Source organism: Drosophila simulans, chromosome 2L (assembly GCF_016746395.2).
Source record: "Drosophila simulans strain w501 chromosome 2L, Prin_Dsim_3.1, whole genome shotgun sequence".
In the NCBI taxonomy this organism is placed as follows: Eukaryota; Metazoa; Arthropoda; class Insecta; order Diptera; family Drosophilidae; genus Drosophila; species Drosophila simulans.
The window spans coordinates 11,706,038-11,720,494 of NC_052520.2; the positions used below are offsets into that span (position 1 = coordinate 11,706,038).

The 14,457-nt window shown below is 44.4% G+C and overlaps 2 protein-coding genes across 10 annotated transcripts in view; both read right to left on the reverse strand.

Annotated features, from left to right (window-relative positions):
* Positions 1–14,457, reverse strand: part of LOC6732011 (calcium/calmodulin-dependent 3',5'-cyclic nucleotide phosphodiesterase 1) — an 83,338-nt gene that overhangs the window by 2,867 nt on the left and 66,014 nt on the right. For 7 of the 9 annotated variants that reach the window (XM_039298455.2, XM_039298459.2, XM_039298460.2 and 4 more), the window contains 3 exons: positions 3,043–3,292; positions 1,796–2,936; positions 904–1,142 (listed from right to left, as the gene is read on the reverse strand). In XM_039298455.2, coding sequence (XP_039154389.1) covers positions 994–1,142; positions 1,796–2,936; positions 3,043–3,292 — 1,540 coding nt within the window. In that variant the 3' untranslated portion in view covers positions 904–993. Of the gene's footprint in view, positions 1–903; positions 1,143–1,395; positions 1,553–1,795; positions 2,937–3,042; positions 3,293–5,369; positions 6,493–14,457 lie in introns of those variants that run through there. The other 2 variants (XM_039298462.2, XM_039298456.2) reach the window with 2 other exon arrangements.
* LOC6732013 (polycomb protein esc) lies at positions 11,599–14,442 on the reverse strand. The gene is made up of 4 exons (XM_002079110.4): positions 13,339–14,442; positions 13,133–13,266; positions 12,899–13,070; positions 11,599–12,776 (listed from the first exon to the last, which is right to left on the reverse strand). Exons 1-4 carry the CDS (start codon positions 13,396–13,398, stop codon positions 11,865–11,867), a joined length of 1,278 nt encoding a protein of 425 aa, XP_002079146.1. The 5' UTR covers positions 13,399–14,442; the 3' UTR covers positions 11,599–11,864.

Here is a 14,457-nt window from a genome sequence, read left to right on the forward strand (position 1 = left end):
GTATTTTCAGTTTCCTTTTTAATCTTTCTCCTTCATTTTGGTAAGATAAGTTTCGGCGTCCCATTTGCTTCGGTGTCTTGGAGTTTTCAAAATCACTAACAAGAATTGTTATCTTTGACGCCATCTACTTGGTATGCTTGAAAATAAATCGGTCTAGTTGTCTGTTACACTCGGGCAGTTTTTTTTTAATAAATAATTCAAAATTTACTATTTTTTTGTCAATCTCTTCTGTCTTTTTCGATTCCTGATTATTGTTGTTGATTGCGGAATAAACGTAATTTGAAACATAACTTTTTTGCCTATTGTTACGCCTCCAAATGTCCAGGAGGTCGCTATGTCTGAACTCAAAATTGCCTATTTAAAATCAAATTTTTAAGAAAACGAGCAAAAATGGGCAAAAGATATTACTTTACCGTGAAAGCCAATAGTTAAAGGTACAAACTGACGTTTTTAACTTTTGTCAGAAATTGTCAGAAAATTAGTTATACTCCACGAAACACAGGGGACACGTTAGAATTTTCTGTTAAAATACACATAAATTGGATGTCACACAACATAAAAACAGTACAACTATACATATATTACCTACATAAGTTAAAAACATCATACCTTGGCATTTATTTTCCATATTTTACTATAATTTTTGGATGCGTATTAACGATCATACCACATGCAAAAGTAAGCAAGTAATTTTTCGGAAATTGCATTCTCTCAATCAGCTTTTTAACACTTCAACTTTAAAAGCTCATAAAACGATTTAGTGAAGCTTTCGGTCAATTTTGTTTTTTGTTTTTATTTATATGATCAATTTTCTATTAGAAAATAATTGCTAGAGGACGATATATTGACATAAAAATTTAGACTTTATGCCAAAAAAAACGAATTCTGGACCATAGTGCAGTGTAGCCATCAAAGTTTCCTCTTGTGTTCCGTTTTTCCGCATTCGTTTCCGTTTCAGTTGGACGCTGGCCGCCAGGTGGCGCAGTTGCCCCCCTAGGCCGCAGCGCCATCTGCCGGATCCGCAGCTGCCTCACTCTGCTCGCCATCGGCCGCTTCCGTTTCCGGCTTGCTTTCCTCCGCTTCCGCCGCCGCTGCAGCTGCAGCTTCCTCCGCTGCGGTGGCCAAAGCCCGAGCCTCGGCATCTGAAAACAGGGGAATTTTAATTTTCCAATTCCTCACTACATAAGTTAATTAAGCATAAATTGCACTATTTTCCAACCCACTTGTAAGTGACAGACTGCTTTAGACCATAAGTTGTTTCAGATCATGAAAACTGTTACTTATATTTAATATTTAAATAAGTGTAAATCATGTATAAGGAAGTAAATAAATACAAATTCCAACTTAAAATTCCAAGGACTTCTTAGCAAAAATCATCTTTGACTTCAGAGCAAACTTGATGGCACATAACTTCCCGCCAAATCCTTCAATTCCTCTCTCATCATCTACTTTAGATCGTAATAGGATTGGGCTTGTCTTGGGAATGGAGGAGGACAGGGGCTCCTGATTCTTGATGCCTAATGACCGCTCTTTCGGCGCCGTTCTATCAGCTCTGCGTAAGAAGGTTTATGCATGAATAATAAACGCCCATCGGCAGGCGGCAGATCAAAGCGGAGGACAGGTCAAACTCAATTAGCGCTCTTAATGTGACTACAAAAAGCGGCCGAATCGGCAGGCAATTAATATGATAATGAAAGCGCACTACACTGAGAACTACGCATGAAATTGGCATTTCAAGAATATCTCTTTACTTCTAAGTCTGCACTTTATATTTGCCTCAGTGCAGTGAACTCACCTTTGACGGCCTGCTCCTTCCATATCCGCTTGTTCTCCACCAGACAGGTGAGCCACGGCTTGGGTATGTTGAACTTGGAGGCGGTGGTGCCGGTGACACTCTTGCGGGCGAGGCACTCGGCGGCGGTGGTCTTGGCCTCGCTGCGATGATCCCGTGGCTTGTCCATGCTGGGCGTGATTCCCGAGTTCGGTATGACGATCGCCGAGTTCGTCGTGGAGTTAGCGGTAGTCTCGTGCTCCACCAGAGTGGCGGGCTTGGACTTGTTCATCGGCGCAATGGGCGCCAGTATGAGCTCCAGCATGTCGGACATGACGCCCATGCTGGGCTCCACGATGAAGTCAATGAAACAGATCTGCGACTCGGCCACCAACGTGTTGTTGCGATCACACAGCGGACTGAAGGGCAAACCCAGCTCCTTCTCGAGGTCACCCTGGCGGAAGAACTCCTCCAGCAGTAGCATCGTCCAGCGATGATGGACGCCCCACTGCTTGGCCGGATGCGAGATGTCGCAGCAGTGGAGCACCAGGGACAGCACCTTCTGCTTGTCAATGGTCGCCTCCTGGAGCGTCAGCAGCTGGCGCATGGCCTTCATCTGCTGGAAGTGATTGGTCATATCGGTGCCGAGTACCATTTCGATGACCAGGCCGCGGAGTTCGCGGAACTCCTCGCGCGACAAATGCGACAGTATGTTGTACTCATCCTCGCGCAGCAGCCGGAAACTGGCGCTGGCATGATGATTCTCCAGCACAGCCCGATCGTTGTACAGCAGAGCCGTCTCCGAACCGGACATCACATGGAAGTTATTGGTGGTGCCGGTGTGCTCGTAATCGTGGAGCAGGGCGGCCAGCAGCGAGGCGAAGATCTCCAGGTCCGTCAGCCAGTTCATCAGACCCGTGTTGCACAGGCAGTAGTGGATCGTCTGCATCACGTCCACGGCGTGCAGATTGTTATGATACGGATTCCGATACCGGCAGTAGCCCTCCTCCACGCGATGCAGGAACGCTTCCAGAATCCCGGGCGCAATCTTGAACTTGTGAATCGAGCCGTAGCGGTTGAAGAGCTCGTAGGCCACGTACTTCACCACCTGGCCACTGGCCGCCTCCGTAAGGGCGAACACATCAAAGGTCCAGTCGTCCAGGTTCTGTGGTGGATCATTAAATTGGTAAGGGATTGGTTTTGGATGCGAAAGAGTAAGAAGGGGTTTGCCTTGTATTGAATGACTACTGTGTATGGTATGGAGCACCCACCTTGAGCAGCCTGACCACGTCCGGTGGGAAGGCCGTTAGGGCCGAGCTGGAGACGCGCCGGTACATGCGGTCCACGAAGATGCCCGCCCGGATGGCGTGGGCCACCGAACGGAACTTGGGCTTCTCGTCGCTCTTGCGCCGGCTGGTGGCCATCTGGCGGGTGAAGGTGGAGGCCAGCCACTCGCGCACCTCCGGCGGCACTGCATCCGGCTGCACCTCCGACAGCTCATCGTCCTCGTCGGCCAGGCGCCTGTTTGTAGAACAACCCGGATGGTTTGGGGTTGGGGTTGGAGTGGAAAAGAGAATCATTTGTTAGTTGAATTGCATTAAAAGGGATTTTCCGGGTTAATCGGTTACCAAAACAATACTCAGTAAATGTACAAAAATGAAAACCGAATCTTAAGTTGGTTAAGTCTGCTTTCGAGTTCGACAAGCTGTAGCTAAGTTCAACTTAAAATGGAAGCCAAGTTTAAAAACAATCAAAACTTAAAACGAAACCAAGTTTCGGTGTTGATTAAAATTTTGCACGTAAAAAAAGGAAAGTTTCGTGTTTTCGGGGTAGAAAGAAAGTTTAGTGTTTTGTATAGTATAAAAGTTTAATTAGTGAGCGCAGGAAAATAAGTAGTTTCACTAGGTTAGAGCAACAATTACAGATACAGATAGTTACATTTATACGCTATATATTTGCAGTAGCTAGTTAAAATCTCAAAAAGTTTGTGGGCGTGGTTGGGTGGGAGGGGCAAAAGTTGCTACTATGCAAAAAGCTAACAAGAGCATGCTTCGTGTGGCATGTGGCAAGTGGCATGTGTGTGGCGCTTGTGTGAGTGCGAGTGTGTGTGTGTATATATTATGGTGGCGACTCAACGGATTGTCTTAATTGCATGCCAAGTATCTGTGCATATTATGTGCAACATTTAAAAAACGAGAACAGCAACTGCAACAGAATTTCGTGCTCGGTACGGCCGGTTTCACTTGCCAAAGTCACCAACTGGCCCACAAAAGCATCCCAAGTCTTCCTAATTGGCTCCGGAACTCGCCGCCCACACTGGCCCACCCACGCACAGTTGGCGAAATCCGTAGTAATTGGCCCTATCAATGTCGCTCCTTTTTACCAGGAACCCAATCAATGCATTCCCTTGACAACAAGATGAATAACCCCCCGACCATTCATTTGTGTGCTTGACCCATCTCGAAATTCTTAAAATTACGTAAGTGGATGAAAGACAACCCACATTATTATCAAAAAGTTGCGCAAGAAATGAATATAGATATATTAAATTATTATAGGTAGATATACCTATAGATACGCTTAATACATATAGTTTAATGATACGAATTTGCATTAGTACTAGAAATATTTTTTGAATTTTTTGGAATGACATTAATATTAGTAAATGTCTCATAGTCCAAAGTTAATTATAATATCATCATCTTCAGCAACATTTACTTATCCACATAGTTGCAATTTGGCCAAGAGCTCAAAGTATAGGATGACAAAAATGGTGAATATTAAATTTCTATTATAACTTCAAACGAAGATGACAGTTTTCTTGGAAAATCATTTTCCTCTCATTATGTGCCATTTTCCTTCTACCCACAATATGAAAGCACTTTAACTTAAATCTCAGCTAAAAAGTGAGTGGAAAAAGTGGGGACAAGTGACTTAAGCCAATTAGCGAATGATTCAATTATGGTTAATTACACTAACTTCAGAGCTCAGTCAGTGGCCCCATCTGCATCTCTGCTCACAAATAATCTAGACTTTGCACACGATTTCTGGCCAGGATTGATAATTCACTTTTTGATGTCTGATAATTATCACTTAAAGTATCACAAGATATTATAAACTGATTTCACTTAAAGAACTTGCAACCATTGTGTAGTTTAAACATTTGTGTGATACATATACCCTTCCCATTGTGTAGTTTAAACATTTGTGTGATACATATACCCTTCCCTGCTGATCCCATAATTCCCCAACTGAAGTCCCCAAAACTGGGTGTCCTTCATCCTTGCAGGACACTGCCCATAAAGTGCGGCGAGTGTGTGTCATGTGGATTTATTCTCTGTGCACTTCCTACCAATGTTGCGGTTGGTCTATATATTTTGCAGCTATATAAATTCACTCGGCTTTTCAGACACTTTGTGTGTGTGGGTTTTTTTTTCGGTTTTTGGTTTGTTGCAGTAGAATTACGCCGTATTTAATACCATTCGCTCAGCATGGCATGCTCCACTTCGGACACACAGAACATAGTTAGTGTCTATCGTATGGGGATCTTGGTTTTATGGCTTAATGAAATCCGTGACTGGATATGGCAAGATCGCACCTTTTCTTCTTCTCCTGCGTCTCCTTGGCGCGATACTGAATGATGAACTGTATCAGCTCGACGGTGATGACGCTTTGTCGGCTGCTTTCACGCCTCAGACGACTCATGGCGCGAACGGCGACGACGACCACGACCACGGTAATGACGGTCAGCCGGCTGGAGCGGCTCGCCGATGGCTCCTCAGATACAGATACAGATACAGATACCCCTGTTGGCTCGGGCTCAGGCTCAGATACAACACCCTCCTCGCTGCTCGGACCCGGTTCGTACATGGAATTCAGCTGGAGGTTGACTTTGTGGCAATGTCGTGCCCGCTTTTTTGGCACTCGATTAATTTAATACATCACTTTCACTTGGACATTTTTCGGGTGGAGGGGGACGGGTGGGGGTGCTCTGCTCTATTAGGCCGACAAATTTCACTGGCACTTCACTCTCGTAATTAGCTGGCCAGAAAAACAAAATGCGCTTTTAATGACGGCGGAATAGCAAATATTTGTGCAGCACGCTTTTTTTCGGGTATTTCCTCTACTTTTTTTTCGCTTTTCGAATATTCTTTCTTGTTGCCGCTCGTTGCTGGAATTTGTGTGTACTTGGCCCGTTGCGAGTTAAATTTAAACTGAGCGAAAAAAAAGTACCCGCAAACGGTTGGCGAAATTTTGCCACAGAAAGAGCCATTCCCAGCTAGTTCGCCAGAGTTGCGTGATCCTGGGAGTCGTCCGCGGAGTCCTGGCCCAGCTGGATTGCGTGTACATGGTGCGGCACACGCCAACTGCAGGAGGAGGAAAAACACTGGAGCACGGTGTTTAAGGCCGGCGGAAAAAGTGGAAAACTCCGAGTAAACTGTGCTAGCTGGCCCATATCAATTATGTCAGCAGTAGGACATCGCCGAGTCATGCCAAGCCCAACGCTCAACTATTATTATGTAGCAAAAGGCCAGGCACTGAGAGAAATAACTGATGTAGTTTGCAGCAAAACTACCAGTAGATTTGTAGTATGCTATACCAAGTTAAGTCGAATAATCAAATGATCTAATGCCATGAGCTGAAACTCAAATGCTTAGTTTTTACTAGATATAAAGCTTTAAGTTGATAGTTTTTAGTTATTATAGTTATGATTATATAGTTATTTCTTAGTCTTTTTCTAAATATTAGTTAGTGTCTTTTAATTTTTTCAATTGTATAGCCCCTTTTTTTCTTCCAGCGTATTCCCTAGCCGTATCTAGTCCACTCGAGCGTGTATATTTTTACTATTTGCCACAAAACAATTACACAAAATGCTAAGAGGCATCCACGAAACAATAGCAACAAAGTATCCTTTTCCTAAGGATGAACGGTAATAACCAGCAGAAGTCGTGGGAATAACCGGAGCCTGATAAACACGACAACGTCACGAATTCATTTAACCAGAATTCGTAGCAAAAGTATCTGTATCTGAAAGTAACTTCTGTTCTTCGGGGGCCTTGGCGTTTGCCTTTTGTTTAATGACTTTCCACCAACATTTCCCTCCTGGTTCTTCATGCCATTTTTATGGCCAAGGAATGGGCGCTTGAAAGGCATTTTTTGGGTGGGTGACTACCTAGTCATAAAACTTTCGGCCCAGTTCTTTTTGCCAATTGCATTCAGCACTTTCTTTTGATTCAATTTTCATTTCTCGAGCGTGCGGCGGCAAATTGCGTGCTGCGGCGTTTGCTAAAATAAATTGCATCAGTTATTGGCACATTTGCATGATTTCTCCATAAGCATTTTCCACCCGCTCCATTTTCAATATGCAGTTGGCCAGCACGCGAGCTTTAATCGTGGGGAAAATGGCTTAAAGCCTGCAACAGGTTGCAGTTGAATGGGAATGAGTGCAGCTGGAAGTGCATGCAACAGATATTTTATACTTTTTCTAAGTTGAATTTTAAACTAACAAACTTCTTTTTTGCTAAATTGTACTTTTCTGCTTAGCTCCACAAAATGTGTAGCCCAAAGCTTTAACTTTGAAAATGGTTCTTTAATGTCTTCTGGACTTTAGAGTTTAGTTTTTTTGGGGTCATTTTGGTGAAGGCAGCAGTAGCTGGCTGCGGCTAAAAACGATGTCACTACTGCCCCATAAAGGGGCAATGATAATCCGCCCAACCGCCCACTTTGTCCGGGAAACATGCTACTTAATAGTTATGCGTGCAATTTCCTGTACTTGTGCCCCAAGCGTTTTGTCCTTGCTCCCAGGATGTTGTTGTTGTGGGGGCACATTCCTGGTTGTCATCGCCATCGGAGGCACACGGGAAATTGCTGGCAAATTGACAGCTTTGTTTTGTGCCAATGATTTTGCGTCGGCGGCGGCTTTTTTGAAAAACCACCCACGAAATCGGCTCACATGTCCCATTGGCCTCGGCCAACCCACTCCCAAATATTTATGGAATGGGCGGAGATTGCGCAAGGACGTACGTGTAACATAATACAAAAGCCAGGGGGATAGATAACCTGGCAAAAATACGGCGAGTGGTGCTTCAAGAGTTCCCACAAGCTAAGCCGAATTAGCTTAAAATCAAAGTTGAAAGAAGCCTGTTTCAATTGGTATAAAGATTGAAAGCTGAAATGTCTAATAAACATTTTATCTTCGAAGATATGAAATATTTGGTTATAATATATTACATATATAGGATATAGTTTTTTTACAACATTTTTTTTTTCAAGCAGTTGAATATCCTAAAGTCGCCACCTTTGAATGTATATAGATTGAATTTCTTAACATTTTGAGAACTTTTCGATTTACTTTCTTAAAACTTCATAAGCGACCCTCGCAGCTCAAAGTACGCCCACGGCTTTGTGCGATTAAAGTGCGTATTCGCTTTGTGCTACCAGAAATGCGGAAGACAGGACTTCACAGAGCCAGAACCTAATGGCTGGACAACAGAATGGCCCCAAGGTCCTTTCACTTGATGCGACTATTTTGGATATTTGGATACATTTCCCCAACTCAGTCGAACCCATTCCATGCGGCACCTTCGAGAGCTGCCGATGTGGCAGAAATTGGCAGTTAACATCATTTGTTATTGATTTTCGCATTCGGATAAATGGTGCTATCAGCTGTGCCGCCACGGCATTCGTCCTGCGATTGTCCTGCGTCCTGTGGGGTTATTTGCCCTTTTTGGGTCACTCCCATTGTACTCGCCGATAGATGATTGATGATAGCGAGTATATACATTCGATACTCTATAGTAACCTTCAACTTGGACAGCGTGGGTGGGGTTTTTGGGTGGTGGGGTTGGGTTGTGTTGACCCAATTTCTAAGCGGTCGATGGGGGTGTTTGCTTCTGACTCATTTGAATATTATTCGCAATTTTAATTGGTCCCCGCTGCTGGTGTGTGTGCGTGTGTTTTATAGGTAGCTACATACGCAAACCGCTTAATTATAATGCACATACATCACTTAATCGATGCTGACAACCAGAGTTAATGACTATTAATGAAACAGTTCCAATTACTTGCTTGCCACGCCCTCTCGCCGCTGCCGCCTCCTCTGCGGCATATTCGCAAAATGGGTTGCCTTTAATTGTGATTTATTGAATAATTGCTATTTATTTTCACCGACTGACACAGCCCTTTCTCCACATATTTTGCACTATTTTTTGTCCGATCAACGCGTTGTGTGTGCGTCGCGAGTCCAAAAAACGAAAACACATTAAATTTATTTGCACCTTATCGGCATGAATGAAGCCGCAAAATGGCATTTAATTTGTGAATTTTTAAACAATAGATATCTGGGCCGTTGATTACGACACTCACATGCGCAGTTTCTGTACTCGTATCTATGTGCCTCAAAATTTTACAGAGCCGGTGATTCCTGCAGTTCCCAGTAGAGGCTTTTTCAAAGTTTTATTACTATTTGTTTTTTATCATAATTAAACAATGCCAAAATTGCGTCAGCGACCATGATAAGATACTTTGGATATTGTGGGTTTTTATGGGTCGGCAGTATGGCTAGATATGCTAATCGAATGGGGAACTTGTGAATTTGAAGAGTAATAAACTTCAATTGTTATTTCTGGGTATTCATTCTAAAGAACCTTCTATTTCTATTTCTATTTCATGCCCTTTAAAGTCATTATTAAATTAAATTAAATCTATTCTGCAAAGATATACATTTTTATTTTCATTGACACATTTCACAGCTCTTCAAAAATATTCCAAAAACTTCAATACCTTTAAAAATGCCCCCTGATTACAAATGGATTCCCCTTGGGTTTTTTTATATTCTCCACCAGCTTTTCAGCTCTTTAGATCCAAGTAATTTTTGGGCTTTTGTAAATTCTTAGTGCACGTCGGCTGCCTTTTGACGATTTGTCTTCATAAATCGAAAGTGGGCACACGCCACGCCCCCCCTTTTAAGAGCTTAAAACCTAATTCCGGGATTTTCTCGGCCTGATTCCGGGGGCTTTTAGTGGGAGACAGTTCGCCCCAAACCCCCACTGACTGACTTCTAAGCTTTGCCAAAAACTGACACGCTTAACTAATTTCAGTGTCGACGGCACATGTTAACCGAATTAAAGTGACAGGCTCCTTCAGGCGGAGGACGCACTGCCTCCGCATCCCAGTTCTTCCTTGCCAGCGGCGCGGCTCTTGGCTTGATTAATTTTTGGCCCGACAAGTGGCAGACGCAAATCATCATCGTTGTGGGATGCGGATTTGGATTCACATTCGGATTCGTGGTGACGCAGTGCAGGGTGCGGGTAATTGCGTATTTTGCGAGTGAGCACACTAAAAGACAGCAGAAGCAATCACACAACTATACTTGAAGAAATAAAGTACACAATAAACGTACATTTTAAGTTATATTATGAACAAAACGAAATTTAGTGGAATTTCTCAGACTAGAAGTATTCATACTTTCTCTCCCGAAAGAATCTTTAAAAAACATATTTTTCGAATTGTTCAACATAATGGTTTTCCTTACACTTCAAGAGTTATAAGATATAATAAGTATTTAAAATATAAGCTAGGACACATTTGAGTGCGATTTCTGCGAGTGCAACAACATCGAGACACAGATGGTGGCGGATGTGGAGGAGAAGGAGCATGATGGGTGGACAAACCGCAGGCGGATGATGCGTCGTTTGCTGGAGTGGTCGTAGTCGTTCTCGTGGATGTGACTGTGGCGACGGGCGTAGCTGAGGACGTGTGTGGAGCTGGTGCCCGAGGAGCGTGCCGAGTTGCATCTGGACAGACAGACAAACGAGTACGGTTGACAAAAATAATGCAGCGTCCAGGAGGAGCTCCCATGGTTGCTTCTTTCCAATCTAATTTATGGCCACCCAAAGAAGAAGCAAACTAGAACAATGGGGCTACGGATTAGCTCGACTTTGCGTGTCAAGGCTAAAGCCTCGCCGAGTTCTGCGAATCATCGGCCAGTTCGACAACTTAATGCCGCTGCCAAGTCGTTCCGAGTCAACTTCAGCTAATTACTCACAACCACCAAGTGGAGTGGAATCGGGTCTGCTCGGAGATCAAAGGAGAGCGGACAAAGAAGATGCCAAACCCAATCAGCCGCGAACGATGAGGGCCAAGATATATACGTTTAACATACTCAGAACTTTCGAATACCCTAACGTGAACAAAATACTCACAAATAAGAAACTAAATTAAGCTATAAGTACATATGTGCACACTAAATGAAAATTAGGGCAAACCTTTATCATAAATTCCATTTCATGTTTATGTTACACAAGTAGTGTTCCATTTGGCAGCCCCATCAAAATTCCCATCGTAATGAAACAAGCTATTTTCATAAACTTCCATTAGATACAACCCCAAAAAAAAAAAAAGGAAAGCCATGATGGAAATGGCCTGCACTTTCATCAAAACGAGAGCAGAGCGTTCGATGAAAATCCAGCTAGGTCATGGCGAATCATTGTGGCACTCTGCTCGCTTAATCAGTCTGCTGGGAGCTGTTATGGCTGGTCGGGATCGCTGTCCGCCTGGCCTGGCTTGGTTACCCACTCATCCCGGTTCGCATGCCCGTTGGCAGTTTCAATTTCGTCGCGCTTATTCGCCGCATTTCCAGCAGATTGGAGCTGGATGGCGTTGCAGCAATGCATATAAATGACGTAGCAATTGAAAGCCATTTGTTATGCGCAGCTTTGCTTTGTTTCGCAATTAGAATTGCCAACTGGGGACACTCAGCCAGCTTGAAGACGTTTACATCGCTTAAAGAGCAGCAGTTTTGATTCTGGTTAAGCAGAAAATACATATTTAATGAAATTACATTGCTTCTACTTTATTTACAATAAATAAAGGCAGCAGTAAGCAACAGCTATTCGTTCTTACATCTGAAAAGCAACCGGCTTTACATATTCAAACCTCACCCAACTATTAATTGGATTTATTTGAAATAATTTGGGACAGCACTGCAGCGTAATCCTATATCTTAATGCTAACCAACTAGGAACTAATTGAGGGAAATGTTGTAAGTTTTGGCCACGTGAGATTTGGTTTGTGGTTGCGCCCAGCTGCGCCATCAGATGGAAGTCGTTTGTCTGCGGTTCCATCGCCACACGGTGGCGTCATCGCACACGTAGACCAGCACGCTGGCATCGCGGGAGAAGGCGATCTGGCGCACAGTGGACACGCTGCGCGAATTGTGCAGGGTGGTCATGTGGGCGCCCTCGGGATCGCTGGGATCCAGCTCCCACACATACACCTTGCCCTGCTGATTGCCCAGGGCAATCACCTTCTGCCACGGATTGAAGCCGAATCTCACGAACCAGATCTCGCACTCGTCGTACTCGAACTCCGCGATGATCGTGCAGGAGGAGTCGCTCGGCTTCACCTGCTCGAAGCTCTGATGGAGTTGTCCCGGCTTCCAGCAGACAATGGCATTTTCGCAGGACTTGGAGAGCACAAAGTTGCCAAACCACTGCACACAGTCCACATAGTTCCTGTGTATATCCCGCGTAGAAAAGTCGGGGAAGTGCTTGGTCACCGTGGGGAATGGCAGAGTTGACTTTTCCTGGCTGAAAGTGTTCGACAGTTCGATCTTGTGATGGAACTCGGGCGTATTCAGACACCACAGCTTCAGCGAGTGATCCATGCCGCTCGACACAATGCGATCTCCACGCATATTAAAGTCTATGGACAGCACCTCATCGCGATGTCCCTCCACTCCGCCCAGGATGGCAATGCACACGTGGCTCTGGATGTTCCACAATCTTATCGCATGATCCTTGCTGCCCGACAGCAGAAGCTGCAGCTTGTGCGGATGGAACTTCAGCTCGTTAATGGCCTGTCCGTGGCCGATGTAGTTGCCCACCGCCTCGTTCTGCTCGACATCAATAACCCGGATGACTCCGCGGTATCCAGCCGCGGCCAAGAGCGGGGAAGAGGTCTTCAGGTCGTACGACCAGGCGCAGGTGTAAAATACCTCATCGGGCTGGGAAGGGAATTGAAGATTTGTTGATGAATTTCAAGTTTGTACAATTACTTTCGAGACCATATCTGTAGCCAACTGATCAATAGGGTCTTGAAAGTGTATTCTGTATCCTGGCGACTCACATCCGGATCTGCGTAGCAGTGGAGCAGCTGCATCCCGCCCTGTCGAGGACACTCGTAGACGGTCACCCGGTTGCTGCCCGCCGTGGCGAAGACCTGTGGCTCATCCTTGCCCAGCAGCGTGTTGAAGGCCACGCCGAAGATGTTGGCTCCGTGGTTCTCCTTAACGTGGGTGCTTCGGGGTAATCATTTGTGGGTTCAGTATCAGTTGTCCGCTCAGTTATTGGATATTCTTACTCGTATTTGTAGGCTGCGCGGCTCTTTGGCTTCGATTTGGTGCTCCGGCGACCGCGGCGCTTGCTGCGCGTGCTGGATGACGGGGACTTGCTGCGCGAGGTGGTGCTGTTGGTGGTATAGCTGGCCGACTCATCCTGCAGCCGGCACATGGCCCAAAAGATCCATTAATTCTCGGTTCGCACAGCCATTTGTCATTCGCTACTCACGCCGCATGATTCCTCCGACTCCTCGGGCTCGTTGCCGTTTTTCACTTTATCACTGCTCATTTCGAACGCGCGGCACGTTTGCACGGTTAAATGAAACCCAAATTAGGCCGCGACTTCAATAAACTATTCGATAATGCTATTTTAAATGTTTAAATAGCGAGGCGAATGAAAATGTTTTTTTTTTGGCGGCAATGGTGTGACCCCAGTCACAGATCGCGAAAAATACCCAGGCATTACAGGCAGTACGGTCTTACCATTGCGCAGCGTGGCCACCTGGTCACGATCAGCTGGCCAGTGTTGGCAAACATTAAACACACTTAGGCGGGAAAGTTCAAAAAGTTCAAAAATGACAAAACACATGCGCAAGCTAGTTATTTTATATAGAAAACAAACAAATGTAGGACAATCAACATGCCATGGATTCATGTGCGGTATTCAAATTTTGTACATGTATTCTCAAAATTACACTGGTCGACAAGACTAGGAAAGTTGCTGCTTGCGAGTGGCGTAAAAAGTGGAAGATATAGTTTCTCAGAAATGCAAATGTGTAAAATAATTAAAGTTAGTTGTTCAAGTTCTTCAAGCAGTTTTGAATACATTTAAACTATATCTTCCAGTTCTCACTCCTTCAAAAGCTTACTACGTACGAATGTAAGTATGATTTAATAGTTTCATGGAGTATTTAAACGTAGTAAGCAATTTCTTGAACATTTTTTTTTCCATACGCGGCAAAGAAACATTTACAATCACGCAGAGCGCGGGTGGGGAACGAAACAAGTGTCCTTTTTTTCTTTTTTTTTTTTGATTAGTCTAGGATAAAATAGTTATTTACAACAGAAGCGAGCAAAAGATTTGGGGTAGGGGACAGAGGCTAGACAGAAGATTACAGCAGTGGAAATCGCAGACAGAGGTCAGCAGACAGATAGATTGGATAGAGGAGAGATAGAGAGACAGAGTTAGAGTTATTTGTGTATATATAGAAAGTATAGAAAGTAGTTCATTCTGGAGCTGTGTGGTTGTTGTTGGTTGGTAGGTTGGTTAACGCAAACGTGAAACGATAAAGGCAAATCGAACGAACTGAAGAGGCGTAACGGATAAACGTTAGTCTAGCATAGAAAT